At 43.6% G+C, this 14,390-nt stretch overlaps 1 protein-coding gene across 3 annotated transcripts in view; it reads left to right on the top strand.

Moving 5' to 3' along the window:
* vav2 (vav 2 guanine nucleotide exchange factor) overlaps positions 1–14,390 on the top strand; it is a 279,748-nt gene that overhangs the window by 72,002 nt on the left and 193,356 nt on the right. For all 3 annotated transcript variants that reach the window (XM_083793516.1, XM_083793515.1, XM_083793514.1), the window contains exon 2: positions 4,629–4,745. In XM_083793516.1, coding sequence (XP_083649642.1) covers positions 4,629–4,745 — 117 coding nt within the window. The remainder of the gene's footprint in view (positions 1–4,628; positions 4,746–14,390) is intronic.

Below are 14,390 nucleotides of genomic sequence, written 5' to 3'. Positions count from 1 at the left end.
TTTCTGAGGGGGGGGGGGGAAATACAGCCAAATACAACTAATTCTGAGGGTCCTTGACATGAAATATTGATCACCACTGATATAGAAACATATAGGTATTTCAGAAAACTGTCAAAATGGGTTTAACTAGGTGATAGGATGTATATATATTATATATCCTTCCAGATGAGACAAAGGGCCGTGTCCCTGACAGTACAGACAGGTCTTTGTGTTCACCAGGCCATGCCTCGGAGGAGGAGGACGGAGTCAGCTGTGTCAGATACAACACTGATTGAGACCCAGCCCAATGTGAGGCAGGCGGTCATGCATGACCCGCTGACCTCGGCTAACATGCGGCACTGGAGTTAAAAGTTCAGCCCGTTCTGTTGGAAGCCTGCTGGACCATAAATAACACACGCTCGCACACACACACATGCAGGGACTGCCGGCTCACTCTCGTGTGTGTGTGTGTATGCAGTGTGCACACGCGCATGTGCCTTTATACGTGTGCATGCTATGGTATTTGCCTGTCACACTTACAGTATGCGTGTGTGCTTTAGTGTACATGGAAGCTGGCGCATGTTGTGACACGCTCCAGTGTGTGTGTGTGTGTGCTGTCCACTTAATATTTCCCAGCTGTAAATAATAAAAGAAGCACTCTATCATCTGTCTAATCACGGCTCAGTTAACTCTTTCAAATGCTCCTGTTAAAACGTGGCACTCAGAGGGGCCGTCCGTCCCGTCGTTTCAATCCAGGAAGCACTCCCCAAGTGTTCTCGTCTCTGCTTCCACGTTACAGTATTCATCATATCAACCATTTTATTGTGGCAGGGGTCTTTTTTTCATGGAGGGATGGACACGGTCAGAGCAGTGGTTCCCAAACCTTTCAGCCCCGTGACCCAAAACAGAAACTAGACATTCGCCCCCGGGACCCACAGATCTATAGCAGCTCACCACGCGTCGCTTTGCCTTTTGTGCCGCGTCGTGAATCTCTTGTGGATCGGCTACATTTTCACTACTTCTTAAACACATCGCCGTATACAAGGCTAAAGGTCGGGTCTCGCTACACCACTACATGTCTGATCTGATGGGATCTCCCCCATACCTATACAGTATGTCCCAACTCGCTGTCTGAGATCCTCGACAAGCAACGAGCTTCTAGATCTCTGTAACTTAAAGACCAAAGGAGATCTGGCTTTCAGCACTATAGACACAACACAATGCACTGCCCTTGGAGATCAGGCTCGCTGAATCGGTCTTCTCTTTTAAATCCCTGCTGGAAATGCACTTTTATAGATTAGCCTTCACTTATTCTGCTATTATGTTTCCTGTTGCTTCTTCTGTTGTTTTCAGTTTTTTTTTGTTTGTGAATCCTTATGTGTAAAGCACTTTGTAACACAATTTTGAAAGTTTTTACTATTTGTTTTCTAATTTATGGAATTTAATAGTTTTTTTTGTTCATGAAATTACTGATAAATCATTGAATTTTGTTTATTTCATGAAATCTTTTGAGAATGTTTGTTTTGAGAAAATTTTGAGAATGTTTTGAAATAAGAATGCTCTATATATATATATATATATATATATATATATTGTGGCGTCTCGGTCCGGGACCGCGCGCCACGGCATAGCCACCTCGGGGAGAGAGGGAGAGAGGCAGGCAGAGCCAAGCGTTGCCAACGGCAACGAGGGCGGGTCCTGGATGGGAGGTACGTCCCAGCCCGTCTCCTCGTCTGCCTTAATGAGGCACCTGCTGCGTGTCCACACCCAGGCAGGTTAAAAGCCTCTGTCCTGCTCACACTCTCAGAGACTCTCCCGAGAGACAGGCTGGCGTGCGGCAACCGGTAAGACTGAACCATACATATTCCCTTCCCTACTCTTAATATACCGTTTATTTGAATTGACCTGGATGTGATGACAATATACTAATTGTGTGAATCTCATCTCTCAGGCTCACCGACCCAGTACATGTCCGTGATCGCTGGGCTCTGGGATTTAGGCTCATACTGGCTGGGACACTGGAGTGCCCCTAGCCCCCCCCCCCCCCCCTTTGATGAATATTGTGGGACGGGCTCCCCAATCTTTAAATACAGAAGAAACCTAAGTTAATCTGTGACCATGCTCTGACCACCCAAGAGCCCCTGAGTCAGAACCCCGGACCTTTGAGTTACTTTGTGATCCAAAACCAAATAAAAGTGCCGTCTGTTTTAGCACTCTGAACTTGAACTCTGTGTGTTTTTGGTCTGGTGAAACAGCGCCCCCCACAATATATATATATATATATATATATATATATATATAATTTTTATTATTAAAGAATCAGCTGGTACAATATATATAGAATCACAGTGGCATGTGCATGGTTGAAGAAAGGTGTGTATAAAATCACATCAAAATTGCAACAGGTATATAAATATCCCATAACCAAGTGTGACAGCCAATTACCGCAGGAGGCTGATGCAGCTGATGCAGTCAGAGACGACGTCTCAAATTGGCTCACGGGGGAACAGTTGAATACACCCGTGGCTCATTAAAGTGCTTAGAATTCAGCCGACAGACAGCGATCTGCCTGCTGACAAAGGTGCTTATGGTGGAATGATTCATGCTTAATTCATGCTCCGTCGGCCGTATACGCAACACGTCGTGCGCTTGCAGATTAGCTCTATCCCGACAAAGTATAAAGTCGAACTTAAATGTCCTTGCTTTGGGAATCACGGGCGTCGGGTGTCATCTTTTCGATGACACGTTCTTTCCTCTCTTCTACACTATACACTTATACAGTATCTGCCTTTCTTCTTCCCTGCTACCGGTCACGAGGCGTTTAATATGTGGCCTTAATGCATATCAAACTGAGGGTCCTTGAAATAAAACATAATAGTCGAAAGATGAGAATCACTGACTGCTCCGGTCTGCGCTATAAAAACAGAAAGCAACCTTTGCACGGTAATAACCAGATCATAAAACCCGAGAACACTTTCCATGAACACCTATCAATCCAACGCAACCACGCAGAGAGGATCTCACTCGAGAGAGAGCGAGGCTATATTCATTATTTTTAACGGTTTGAATTTTATTAGTAACGTAAAGCTATTAGACGGATATGGTTTGTCATGAAACCGTTCACCATCCACTCGAGCATTTTGTACCATAAAGGTCTCTCTCACTCAGACTCCTTCTTGTCAGTAGAAGTAGTTTCCATGGCCACCCAGCGCACATCACCGCCCGTCTGTCACGGAGACGATTGAAAGAGCATGTGTGAGCAGGATGTGGATTTGTGCTGTGCCAGGTGATGTCTTATTCACACATAGGCTGTGAGAGACGGAAGGTGTCTGCCCAAGCCCCGTTGATATTTCACAAATTCTGTGCACTTAGTATTTTGCAGGCACGGGCAGAGGTGGTGGGGGGGGGTGGGGGTGCGGGTGCCCTTTTGCCTCAAAGTGCCCTTTCCCTCCCTTTTATTTCAGTCCACATAAGGGCACGTGGGGGGGGGCATGGGGGGCCCCGGGGGGCCAATGTCGGGGGCGGGCAGTTATTTTCGTCCCAGCAGCGCACAGTCGTACGACAAAGTATAGAACGAGCACGGTAAAATCCTCAGTGATACTTTATCCCATTTGTGACTCTTGAGAGAGTGTACACATGTATGTACATTTTGTACACACTGCTTGTGTTAAAGTAACACAAGCAAAATGTGTTTATATAGGAGTACAAAAATCGGTTTAACCACTCTGTAACCCTATAAATGTTGGTGTTCCGGCAGGGAATATTCGCTAGAAAGTTCAGATGCCTTCAGACTTTTTTTTAACAGATTTTCAAACCCTGTGCCTTTGCCATTTTCTCTCATTTCTAGCTTCAGGAAGTGATTTTTGTAAGATGGGATAAAAGAGTAAACAGTATATATATATATTTTTTTACATATACTGTAAATCAGTGGTTACCAAAGTGGGGTCCATGGACCCCTGGGGGTCCGCAACGCATAGCCAGGGTGTCTGCAAAAATAATACAGATTATTTTTTTTGCCAGTGAATTATGGTATGTGTGATATGAGTTTATACCATAATCACATTATCACAGTAATCCTTAAGCATATTCCATCACCATTCAAGGGCCTTTGGATAGAAAGGAAACAGACTCCATGCAGTCACTTTCAGTTAGTAGAGCGCTGCAGAGGCTGAGTGTCTGTGACTGAGACCAGCTGATGGTCGTTGACGCCTAATTGATGCATCGAGGAAGGCAATTATGTTTCTGCACTGTCAAATAGGTCTACATCTATTCTAAGATAGCATCTTAAATAAATGTTGTGAAAATGTGTTGTGACTTTGATTGAAAAGTTTTAATACAAATTATTCCAATGGCATCTAAAGGTAAGGTTGCAAATATGCTTATCGTGTTGCGTCATTCACCGAAAATAGTAGATCCACTTGTAGATTGGTTGAGATTGGGTGTAGAGAGGGACGAATGCCAATTCTGGGCAAGTTTACTATGGGTTTTATGGGGGTAAAAGCTTCCTTTCTGGGAATATTTACGCACTGACTGGACCTCACAATGAAGTGGAAATGCGAAATATGCCTTACCAATGCCTTAAATGTATCCAGTTTATATTTGCATGCTTATTAATTTATTTCCCCTCTCTCTCTCTCTCTCTCTTTAAGTTTCTGTGTCTGAAGAACATACGGACCTTCCTCAAGGTATGCCACGACAAGTTTGGCCTGCGCAACAGTGAGCTGTTTGACCCCTTTGACCTGTTCGACGTCAGGGACTTCGGCAAGGTGAGTCATTTCTTGTTACGCTGTGGAAAACACTGGATCTCTGACTGAATGAATGAATGGCGCTATACTGCGTGTTCTTTAAGCGAGAACACCAGAGTGAGCGAGGCAAAGCAAGGCCTGGGATTCCTTTTTGTTTGGTCAGTTTGACGACGGGAACGCTTATGGTTGATTTATTCTCGGTTGCGTGACACGCAACTATGAATCAGGCGTTACTACGACGACGTCTGGACATTTTCATAGTCATTATATTTATGAAACCAGCTTCCAGCCAACATCATGGGCTTTGATTAGGCTACTGGCGCGAGGGAGCCCACTTTGTTTTGATTGCATTGTCTTAAAGATTTGTCTTTTATTTATTCTAAGGTGAATAGTAAGTGGAATAAATTAAATATGTGACCGTTTCTGGCTGAGGCTAAGTCATTGAAATGTTTTTAATATTTGTCTTTTCATGTCATGTGAAAGCAGGGAACCATAGCTTCAAATTGATTATTGGTTGTTCACTTTGACCCACCAGTTTTGGAGGTATGGCTTATAGAGTAATGCCTTTGCAGAGAAACGGCGAGTTGAGAAATCAGGCTTGAAAGGATCACTTCTGCCGTCTCTAACATTACACCTATAGCTACATGTTTAAGCATTTATTTCTTATTTCCATGTCGATTTCAGCTCTGACATTTATTTCAGACATGCGAAGACATGTGAAGAGTATGCCTGTGCTATTGACTCATTTTGGATAAAAGAAAATCTGATTTTCTCCTGAACAGTTAGTCTTGCTGCCATGACTGTCTCTGTATCACAATATAATAACACAAATCTGTGTGCTCGTTCACTTCTTATTCACTATTGGCATTAGTGCATGCTGTGGCGGCGGTGCGTGTGCCCGCTGCAGTGCACAGCCCAGCGGGGGGGTGAAATGTAGTTCACACACAGTCGATTCTTTCAGTCACATTAACTTTACATTATGCATTTATAAGCACCCCGGCGGATCAGCGCTCGCTGCAACACTTTGAGGTCAGCAATCTCCACTCGTGTCACTGGATTGCTTGAAATAAATTCAGCTGTGCCTCCCTCCTATGGCAGCCATGGGCTGGGATTATACGCCTGTGTGTGTGTGTACTTCCTCCATAGCAGCCAGGGCTGGGATTATACGCCTGTGTGTGTGTGTACTTCCTCCATAGCAGCCAGGGCTGGGATTATACACCTGTGTGTGTTCGGCAGTGAAATAGTGGCTGATTCACACCACACTGTTATTATTACGCCAAGAGTTTTATGAGAAATCCAGTAGGAGTTCACCATAAAGCACCACGTAAACTAAAGGATCACGTCTGAGTTTTAGTTTTATTGTTTTTATTTCAATTTCGATATTTACTTATTTTTTATTGAGGGAGGAGGTGTGCTCGACATTATACTACGTTGCAGTATGTCTAGGTGCGTAATTAAATTGGATACTTTGAGACGTACGAAAACATCATATGGAATGCATTTAAGACGCAAATAAGCAACTAAAGTAGCACACAGGGAAGAGGGGCAACTTATATGCGACGCGGCGCATTGTGAGCTTGTAGACCTGCTATTTGAGAACTTGAAATGGGACATATTCTGCAGTATTGAGGACGCCCCATAACCCGCCAGATGACGGGTTAAGATTTGACCCCTGAGATCGTCATACCAGCCATATGGCGTGGCAGTGGCTCAGGGGTAGAGTGTCAGGATGGTAACCGCAAGGTTCCCGGTTCAAACCTGGGGGCTCCCCCAGAGTTGGTGTCGAAGTGTCCTTGAGCAAGACTCTGAACCCCTAATTGCTCCCGATGTGCAGGTTGGTGCCCTGCATGGTTTCCTATGGCATCTGTGTGTGAATGTGTGTGAGAATGGTTGAATGTAATGCACAATCTCTTTAAAGCGCCTTGGATAAAGGCGCTATATAAATGCACCATTTACCATAATGGCGGGTTTATATGGTTTATATCAATTCCAAGCAGCCAAAGCTCAAAATGAACCTTTCGTGCTGTCCAGGTTGCTAGGCAGTGCCTACGTTCTTCCCAGCATGAGGATTAATGCGCCATAAGGATCCATTCATTGTGGATTATTTATTAGCTGCTAGTTTTCTCATAAAAACACTGAAAAGTTGTTGTTTTTGTCCAATCCGTCCGACGTTCAGATGTAAACAATGATTTTTTTGATCGCATCGCGCCCGACATATTACCCTTTTTCTGGTGAAAGTTAAGACATGACTGCTGCTGCTCGTACGACTTTTTTGCTTCAGGGGTAGAGTCTCCGGATGGTAACCGCGGTGTATATATATATATATATATATATATATATATATACCGTGCTATGCTTGAGGTGGTTGACGCGTTGGACATGTTTACTTACCAACGGCAGGGAAAGACATCTGTTCATGTACAGCACTGACTGCAGGACATTGTTTATCCACTGAGTAACATCTGTCTGGTGTCTGCCTCCGTTCAGTGGATGATGATCCAAATCAACCCTAGTCTGTCTCGCGTAGCCAGACAACTAAGGGCTCCATTTTCGTCACCGCTAAACCCCTTATCCCTAAACTTCTTTGCCTTTTTTTTTGTTTTTACTATTTTGAATAACTTTTTTGAATAGTTCAACTAGCCAATCTACATTGACACGATGTGAGCTTGTAGACTGGCCATTTTAACTATTCAAAAATGTTTTGCAAAATAGTAAAAAAAAAAAGTCAAAGAAGTTTAGGGATAAGGGGTTTAGCGGTGACGAAAATGGAGCCCTACATCTCCGAATGCTAGTATATAGAGTCTGGAACTACACCTACCGAAATCCGAGTAACGAAGATGCCATTTCCGTTCACGGAAATATATTTTTTAATATATATTTTTAAAATGTCCTTTTCTGCTAAGCAGCAAGCTATACTGTATTATGCTTAGATGATTTATATTTACCGGTATATTTGGAGTCTCCACTTCCGCTATCACATAGTCATGATCAGAGCTTCCGTTGCTCCAGACTGTATGACGGAAGCATTTGAAAACTGCAAGAGGCAACAGTCTGGCAACTCGAGACTACATCAACCTTGGAGTCCCTATATTTGGGAAGAATGCTCTAAATAGATTAATAGTGAAAGTAGCAGATCTACATACTGTGTACAGATCTTCAGCTTCAATTTTGTAGTGTTCCAGTTCTGTCTGATTATTTAGTTTTTTGTGTCATCACTTTTTGTTTTTCACTTATTTTATCCTGTATTCTGTATGAGTTATCTGTCCGGATTAGATCACATTGGTGCCTGGTGCCTGGAGCCTATATATTCTTTCAGACTCAGAGTGAACGTTTTTAACTCAAATCTTTGCTCCTGAGGGGTTCCCTGAACAACATATTTTCAGATGGGGGGTCGGCAGCCAATTACATATAATTTTTGGGGTCCTTAACATGAAGTATTGAGCACCACTGATACAGAAACATGGGGTATTTCAGAAAACTGTCAGAATTTAGAAGACATTTTTTTAATGTCGACGTCGGGCCTAAATGGGTTAACACAAACATTAAATGCCATTGACAAAATGGATAATTTTACGTCATATGTGTATATGTGTCTGTCGGTATGTCGGTAGAAACCCTTGGCCAATAAGGGACCACCATTCTTGGTGACGTAACTGCGGTATGTTTCAAGGTTGGTATAAGGTCAACAATGGATTAGAGCGCCCCTCACTTCACACGGGTGTGATTTTTACTTTACTGAAGAGCTTGAGGGACGGGGAGACCCCTGTTATTGAACAAACAATGTATCAGAATATTATCCCTGTTAAACACTAATTGTGAGAGAACTAACACTCACTTTACCCCCCTTAACTTTCACTTTCACCCCTTTAACTCTTAGTCTTAAGAGTGTACAACATGTAACCAAATTTGTAACTGTCATAGTTATAAAAGATAAATGAAACGCGGAGGATTTTACTGTGAAGCTGATGGAAGAAAGGATGAGAGAGAGAGGGGGGAGAGAGAGAGGGAGGGAGCAGTGCTGTGACATTTCGTGGATAAACCACAGAACGATGTCTGAGAGTCAATGAGCTTCCAGTGAAGGATATTAAAATCCGACGGCAGTCAGAATCAATCACACAGACGCTCCCACATGTCAATTGGGAAAAGCATCTGCATGGTCTGGACAGTGGCGGTCTTGTCTCACTATTGATTCTCCATTAAACCATTCCGGGCGGGAACCCCCTCTTGGTGTTTTTAAGCATTATGTTGCACTTTGGCTATTGAAAAAAATAGCAGATCTACAAGCTCATAGCGCAGCACTCGGTGCCGCGCTACGAGCTTGTAGGTCTGCTATTTTTTGGAAAAGTCTTGAAAATGTGGCGCAAATCTTTGAATATATATCCTTTCAGAGCGAACGTTTTTAACTCAAATCTTTGCTTCTGGGGGCGTCCCTGGAACAACATATTTCCGCAGCCAAATACAGATAGTTCTGGGACTCCTTGACATGAAAAAGATTGAGCACCACTGACATAGAATTTAGAAACGTAGGTTTTTCAGAAAACTGTCAGAATTTAGAAGGCATTTGTAGAATTGTTCTCGGGTCTAAATGGGTTAATGGCCAAACGTCGCATTATAATATATCGAATGGAACATGTCCCGTCTAATATTTAAATAATGTGCGTGTCTCGCAAACAAAAGATAATAATGGGTTTAGTTTGTCTTCTTCCTGTGGAAAGTGCAGATATAGGCTCTGGTAGTCCTTGAAATACTGGATGAGTTATTTTCTCTCTTTTTATTTCCCCGACACAATTTACTTGGCAGGAACTCTGGCCTATAGTCGACACACGACAGGGTAAATGGTCACATAAATAAGAGTGCAAAGAAGACAAACAACATTTAGTGCGTCAGAGTGACTGCGATAGCATCTGTCTAAAGTAACAACATGCCAGGGTTCAGGTGTTTAAATGTATACTCTGGATTTAGCCGTGTATATCCCCCCCCCCCCCCCCCCCACAGGGAAGTTGGCGGGGGGAGAGAGACTGAGAGAGAGTGCTCTTTTGATAGCAGATGCGTTTATAAGCATTAATTGGCCCCACCACCTCCATGGCGGCGCTCCGGGTTCATCTCCTCCTGGCCTCTGGTCTCCGCCTAACGATGCCTTCTTCTCCTGGGCCGTGAGGAAATGGAGAACAGAGAGCCAACTGCATGCAGGGCCCAGTGTGGAGACACAGAGAGAGTTATAATTGGCCCTTTCAGACCTTTCAACTCCCTCCTCTTTTAGTGGAACAGATGGAGCTCATACATATGATATATAGAGTCAGACCCTCGTCTACATCCTCCACTGATTTATTTAACTCGCACTGCTCATGGAGTCTGTTACTCTGCCAGTATACCTCATCAGGGGGGTACAGGCTTTAGTTTAGTCTGTTACTCTGCCAGTGTACCTCCTCAGGGGGGCACAGGCTTTAGTTTAGTCTGTTACAGGCTTTAGTTTAGTCTGTTACTCTGCCAGTATACCTCATCAGGGGGGTACAGGCTTTAGTTTAGTCTGTTACTCTGCCAGTGTACCTCCTCAGGGGGGTACAGGCTTTAGTTTAGTCTGTTACTCTGCCAGTGTACCTCCTCAGGGGGGTACAGGCTTTAGTTTAGTCTGTTACTCTGCCAGTATACCTCATCAGGGGGGTACAGGCTTTAGTTTAGTCTGTTACTCTGCCAGTATACCTCATCAGGGGGGTACAGGCTTTAGTTTAGTCTGTTACTCTGCCAGTATACCTCCTCAGGGGGGTACAGGCTTTAGTTTAGTCTGTTACTCTGCCAGTGTACCTCCTCAGGGGGGCACAGGCTTTAGTTTAGTCTGTTACTCTGCCAGTGTACCTCCTCAGGGGGGCACAGGCTTTAGTTTAGTCTGTTACTCTGCCAGTATACCTCCTCAGGGGGGTACAGGCTTTAGTTTAGTCTGTTACTCTGCCAGTGTACCTCCTCAGGGGGGTACAGGCTTTAGTTTAGTCTGTTACTCTGCCAGTGTACCTCCTCAGGGGGGTACAGGCTTTAGTTTAGTCTGTTACTCTGCCAGTGTACCTCCTCAGGGGGGTACAGGCTTTAGTTTAGTCTGTTACTCTGCCAGTATACCTCCTCAGGGGGGTACAGGCTTTAGTTTAGTCTGTTACTCTGCCAGTGTACCTCCTCAGGGGGGTACAGGCTTTAGTTTAGTCTGTTACAGGCTTTAGTTTAGTGGTGGAAAAAGTACTAAAAGTAAAAGTGTTGATATTGCAGCATGTCCCATTTCACAAGTGTGACGCATTGTGAGCTGTAGTGGAGTAATTGTAGTGGAGTAAAAGAACAAATTTGGGCTCGGGAGAAGTAGAAGTAAAAGTATTGGAAATACTCAAGTACAAATACCTCAACATTGTACAGTACTTAAGTAAAAGTACTTAATTACTTTCCACCACTGCAACCTATACCTCAAACCCTAACCTAACCCTTACCCGCAAGCACGGGAGCATCGCATGTCCGACCGCACCCCCCTCCTCAGCACAACCTCTTATGCAACTATAGGCCGATTATACTTTATACAAAGTTCACCCACTCTTTTAGACCTGTAAACCTGTTTTGTGGCAATAAAGACCATTCTGAGAGCTTGTATAGGCTATTTCCGACTCGCAGCAAAGTATATAAATTAAGCATAATATTGCTCCGACCTCCATGTTTGTTGTTTTCTGGGGTATGGTCGCCACAAATGGACATTCACGCCATGCATGCACGACCCTGTATACGAACCCCGTCCTCCTTCGTTATAGAAAACCTTTATGACATCATTAGGCCAATGAAATGCAGCTTATTACAGTGCACCCCGGAGAACACTTTTCTTTAAGCGCCCTCCGTCTAAACCCAGCCGCCTCCTCGCAAACAAGTCTTTTTTTTCTTCTTAATTGGCCACCAAAGGAACACGGATGCCATTTAAATGAACATGGCAATCAGTTTTATTTGGCTGTTGCCATGATTAGCATAATTAGCTCGTGCACCTGTTAACCATCGATCAACAGTTTGGTAATTGTTCCATCTGTGTAACTGGAGAGCGGTGAAGGAAGGAAGCCGTCTGACAGACAGACCTGCCATCTTCATTACAGGGGCACAGACAGACGGACAGACAGACCTGCCGTCTTCATTACAGGGCCACAGACAGACGGACAGACAGACCTGCCGTCTTCATTACAGGGCCACAGCGCATCGTCACTCATTTGAAATGCAGACGACGGCGTCGCATCTCCGTCTAAATGGCTTTTGCGGCATGGCTTTACTGTCCTCGAGAGTCGGCGGAGCTTACCAAACATGGCTCATTGACTCGATAGTGCGATATCAAGGTGAATGGCCTTTATTTGCAGGAGATGCGTTTGAGTGAAAGATTGCAGGGGTTTGGCTCTGTGACTGAAACATATTGCCTTATAGATAAACGCGACGAGGCAATCAGTCGCGCCCCAAGGGAATCTGAAATAATGGAAGACTTTTGCAGTCTCATCGTGTCTAAAGCCTGGTTTTATAATTTGCTGTACAAAGTAAGTTTTGTGGAAATTTGGAAACTATTGCAGTTGCAGATCTACAAGCTCAAGTTTGCATAATAAGTTAAATGTTCTCTTGAGTTTTGTGATTCGAAAATAAATAATGGGCCTTGATATGAAACGTTGTTGATTTCGTCGACTAAGACGAAAAATGTTCGTCGACTACCTTTTTTCACTGACCAAAACTAAATGTAAACTAAATGAAAACTAAGCTATTATGACTAAAACTAAGTTAAATGTATTGACAATTCCGTCAACAGATAGAAACTAGACTAAAATGTTAGGAAGGGACTAGTGGACAAGAGATCCAGTATAAGTCATTTTACACATGGCACATCCTAGTAGATCGGCTATTTTCAGCCGTATATTCAGCTATTTTCAGTGTCAAATGAGCCATTATGATGGCATCAAGGCCTGTCAAAACACATTTTAGTCGACTGAATGAACTGCAGATTTAGTCGACTGAAACCTTTTGACAATTAGCCGACTAAAACTAGACTAACACTCAAACATTCCGGGTGAAGAGACTATGACTAAAACTAAAATCAAAATGTGCTGCCAAAAAAAACAACACTGATATCAAAAGGGTTGAAAACTACTCTGTCGCTCTGTGGGTCTGGCTAATATGGTATTCGCTTCACATTCGGGTTCTTGGAAACGCCCCCCAGCCACTGCGTTAGTTTTACTGAGGTTAGGTTTAGGTATGCTTTACTGAGGTTAGGTTTAGGTATAGTTTTACTGAGGTTAGGGTTAGGTTAAGGTATAGTTTTACTGAGGTTAGGGTTGGGGTTAGGTTTAGGTATAGTTTTACTGAGGTTAAGGTTAGGTGTAGGCTGTCAATCACAGCGACTGGCCAGTCACAGCGCACCATTTACTCAAATGCGAAACGGGAACCATATCAGCGTGGCTCGGTGGTGCACATGCGACTCTGTTCCCTTCGCTTCCTTCCTTCCTTCCTGCCGCTGCCGTGTGGCTGAAAATAGCCAGTTGCTCAGCATCCACACCCACCCAGCGCTGCTGCTGCTGCAGACCTGCAACGTGACTCGCGGTCCAGTCCCCTGACCTCCCTGCATCGTCGTGAATGCACTTTCATTCAAGTCAATTCTTATAGCCTCTGCCTCGCCCTGCCCTTGCTGCAGGACTGTGCTGTGGATTTAGCGGCGCTATGTTGCTCACGCGCACGCGTGCGATCACTAATTGAATTAAATTAATTAAAAAAAAATTGCCCACAACATTCTGTATTCTATTTACATGCATAATGGGGGAAACTTTCGTGTTGTCGTAATTGTGCATTTGCCTTGCAAACATCAGCTCTGTAATTTTATTGGTTCATGAATCCATCAGCCACTAGTATCCAACTCTTTCATATGGACTACTTCAGACACGTAGAGTATAGGCTACTGTAGTACAATGGACCGTCCGTCATCATTGATATGCATGTGCATACAAGGTCCATTCCTTATTTACGCTGAAATCGTTCATGTCACTCATTCACCCATACTTAAGCCCATACTGTATACATGGAGATCCCTGATGTGATCAATATTGGCCAGCAAACTCTACATCTGACCTCAAACCCTTAGATCTCCATATACAGTATGGATATATGTCAGAACCTGTTCTGACATTCCATATGTTGATCCTTCCCCATCCATCCTTTTGACTGATGCCTGTCCATTCAAACTCTAGACGGGCCTGCGCTCTCGCACTTAATACATCATGAGATGCGCTACTGTACAGTATATAGAATTACTGTATTATTATTGTGGACGGATGCAGTTTGGGGAGATGGATGTGATGTAGATGTTTGTTCCACCGGGCCGGGCCGAAAACCTTGTATCTCCGTATTTAACATTTCTATGATTCTTTTTATTTTCATGAATGAATGTCATATTTTGTTTTTCGAAAACGTTTGAAGGTGTTTTTTTCCCCCGCACATTTTTCTATATTACTGACCCAAAATGCAGATCCCAGGTTGAAAATGATTAATAATGTGTGAGTTTTATGAATATTTAAATAATGTAAAGTATTGACTAGAGCTTGTGATTAAACAATAACCACTACATTGGATCCATAACACAGGTTCTTTATCCCATTCTGAACGGGAACCCCTTTTGGTGTTTCAAGCATT

This window comes from Protomyctophum parallelum (assembly GCF_964188405.1).
Source record: "Protomyctophum parallelum genome assembly, chromosome: 21".
Lineage (NCBI taxonomy): Eukaryota > Metazoa > Chordata > Actinopteri > Myctophiformes > Myctophidae > Protomyctophum > Protomyctophum parallelum.
This window is presented reverse-complemented; position numbering and strand designations above follow the sequence as displayed.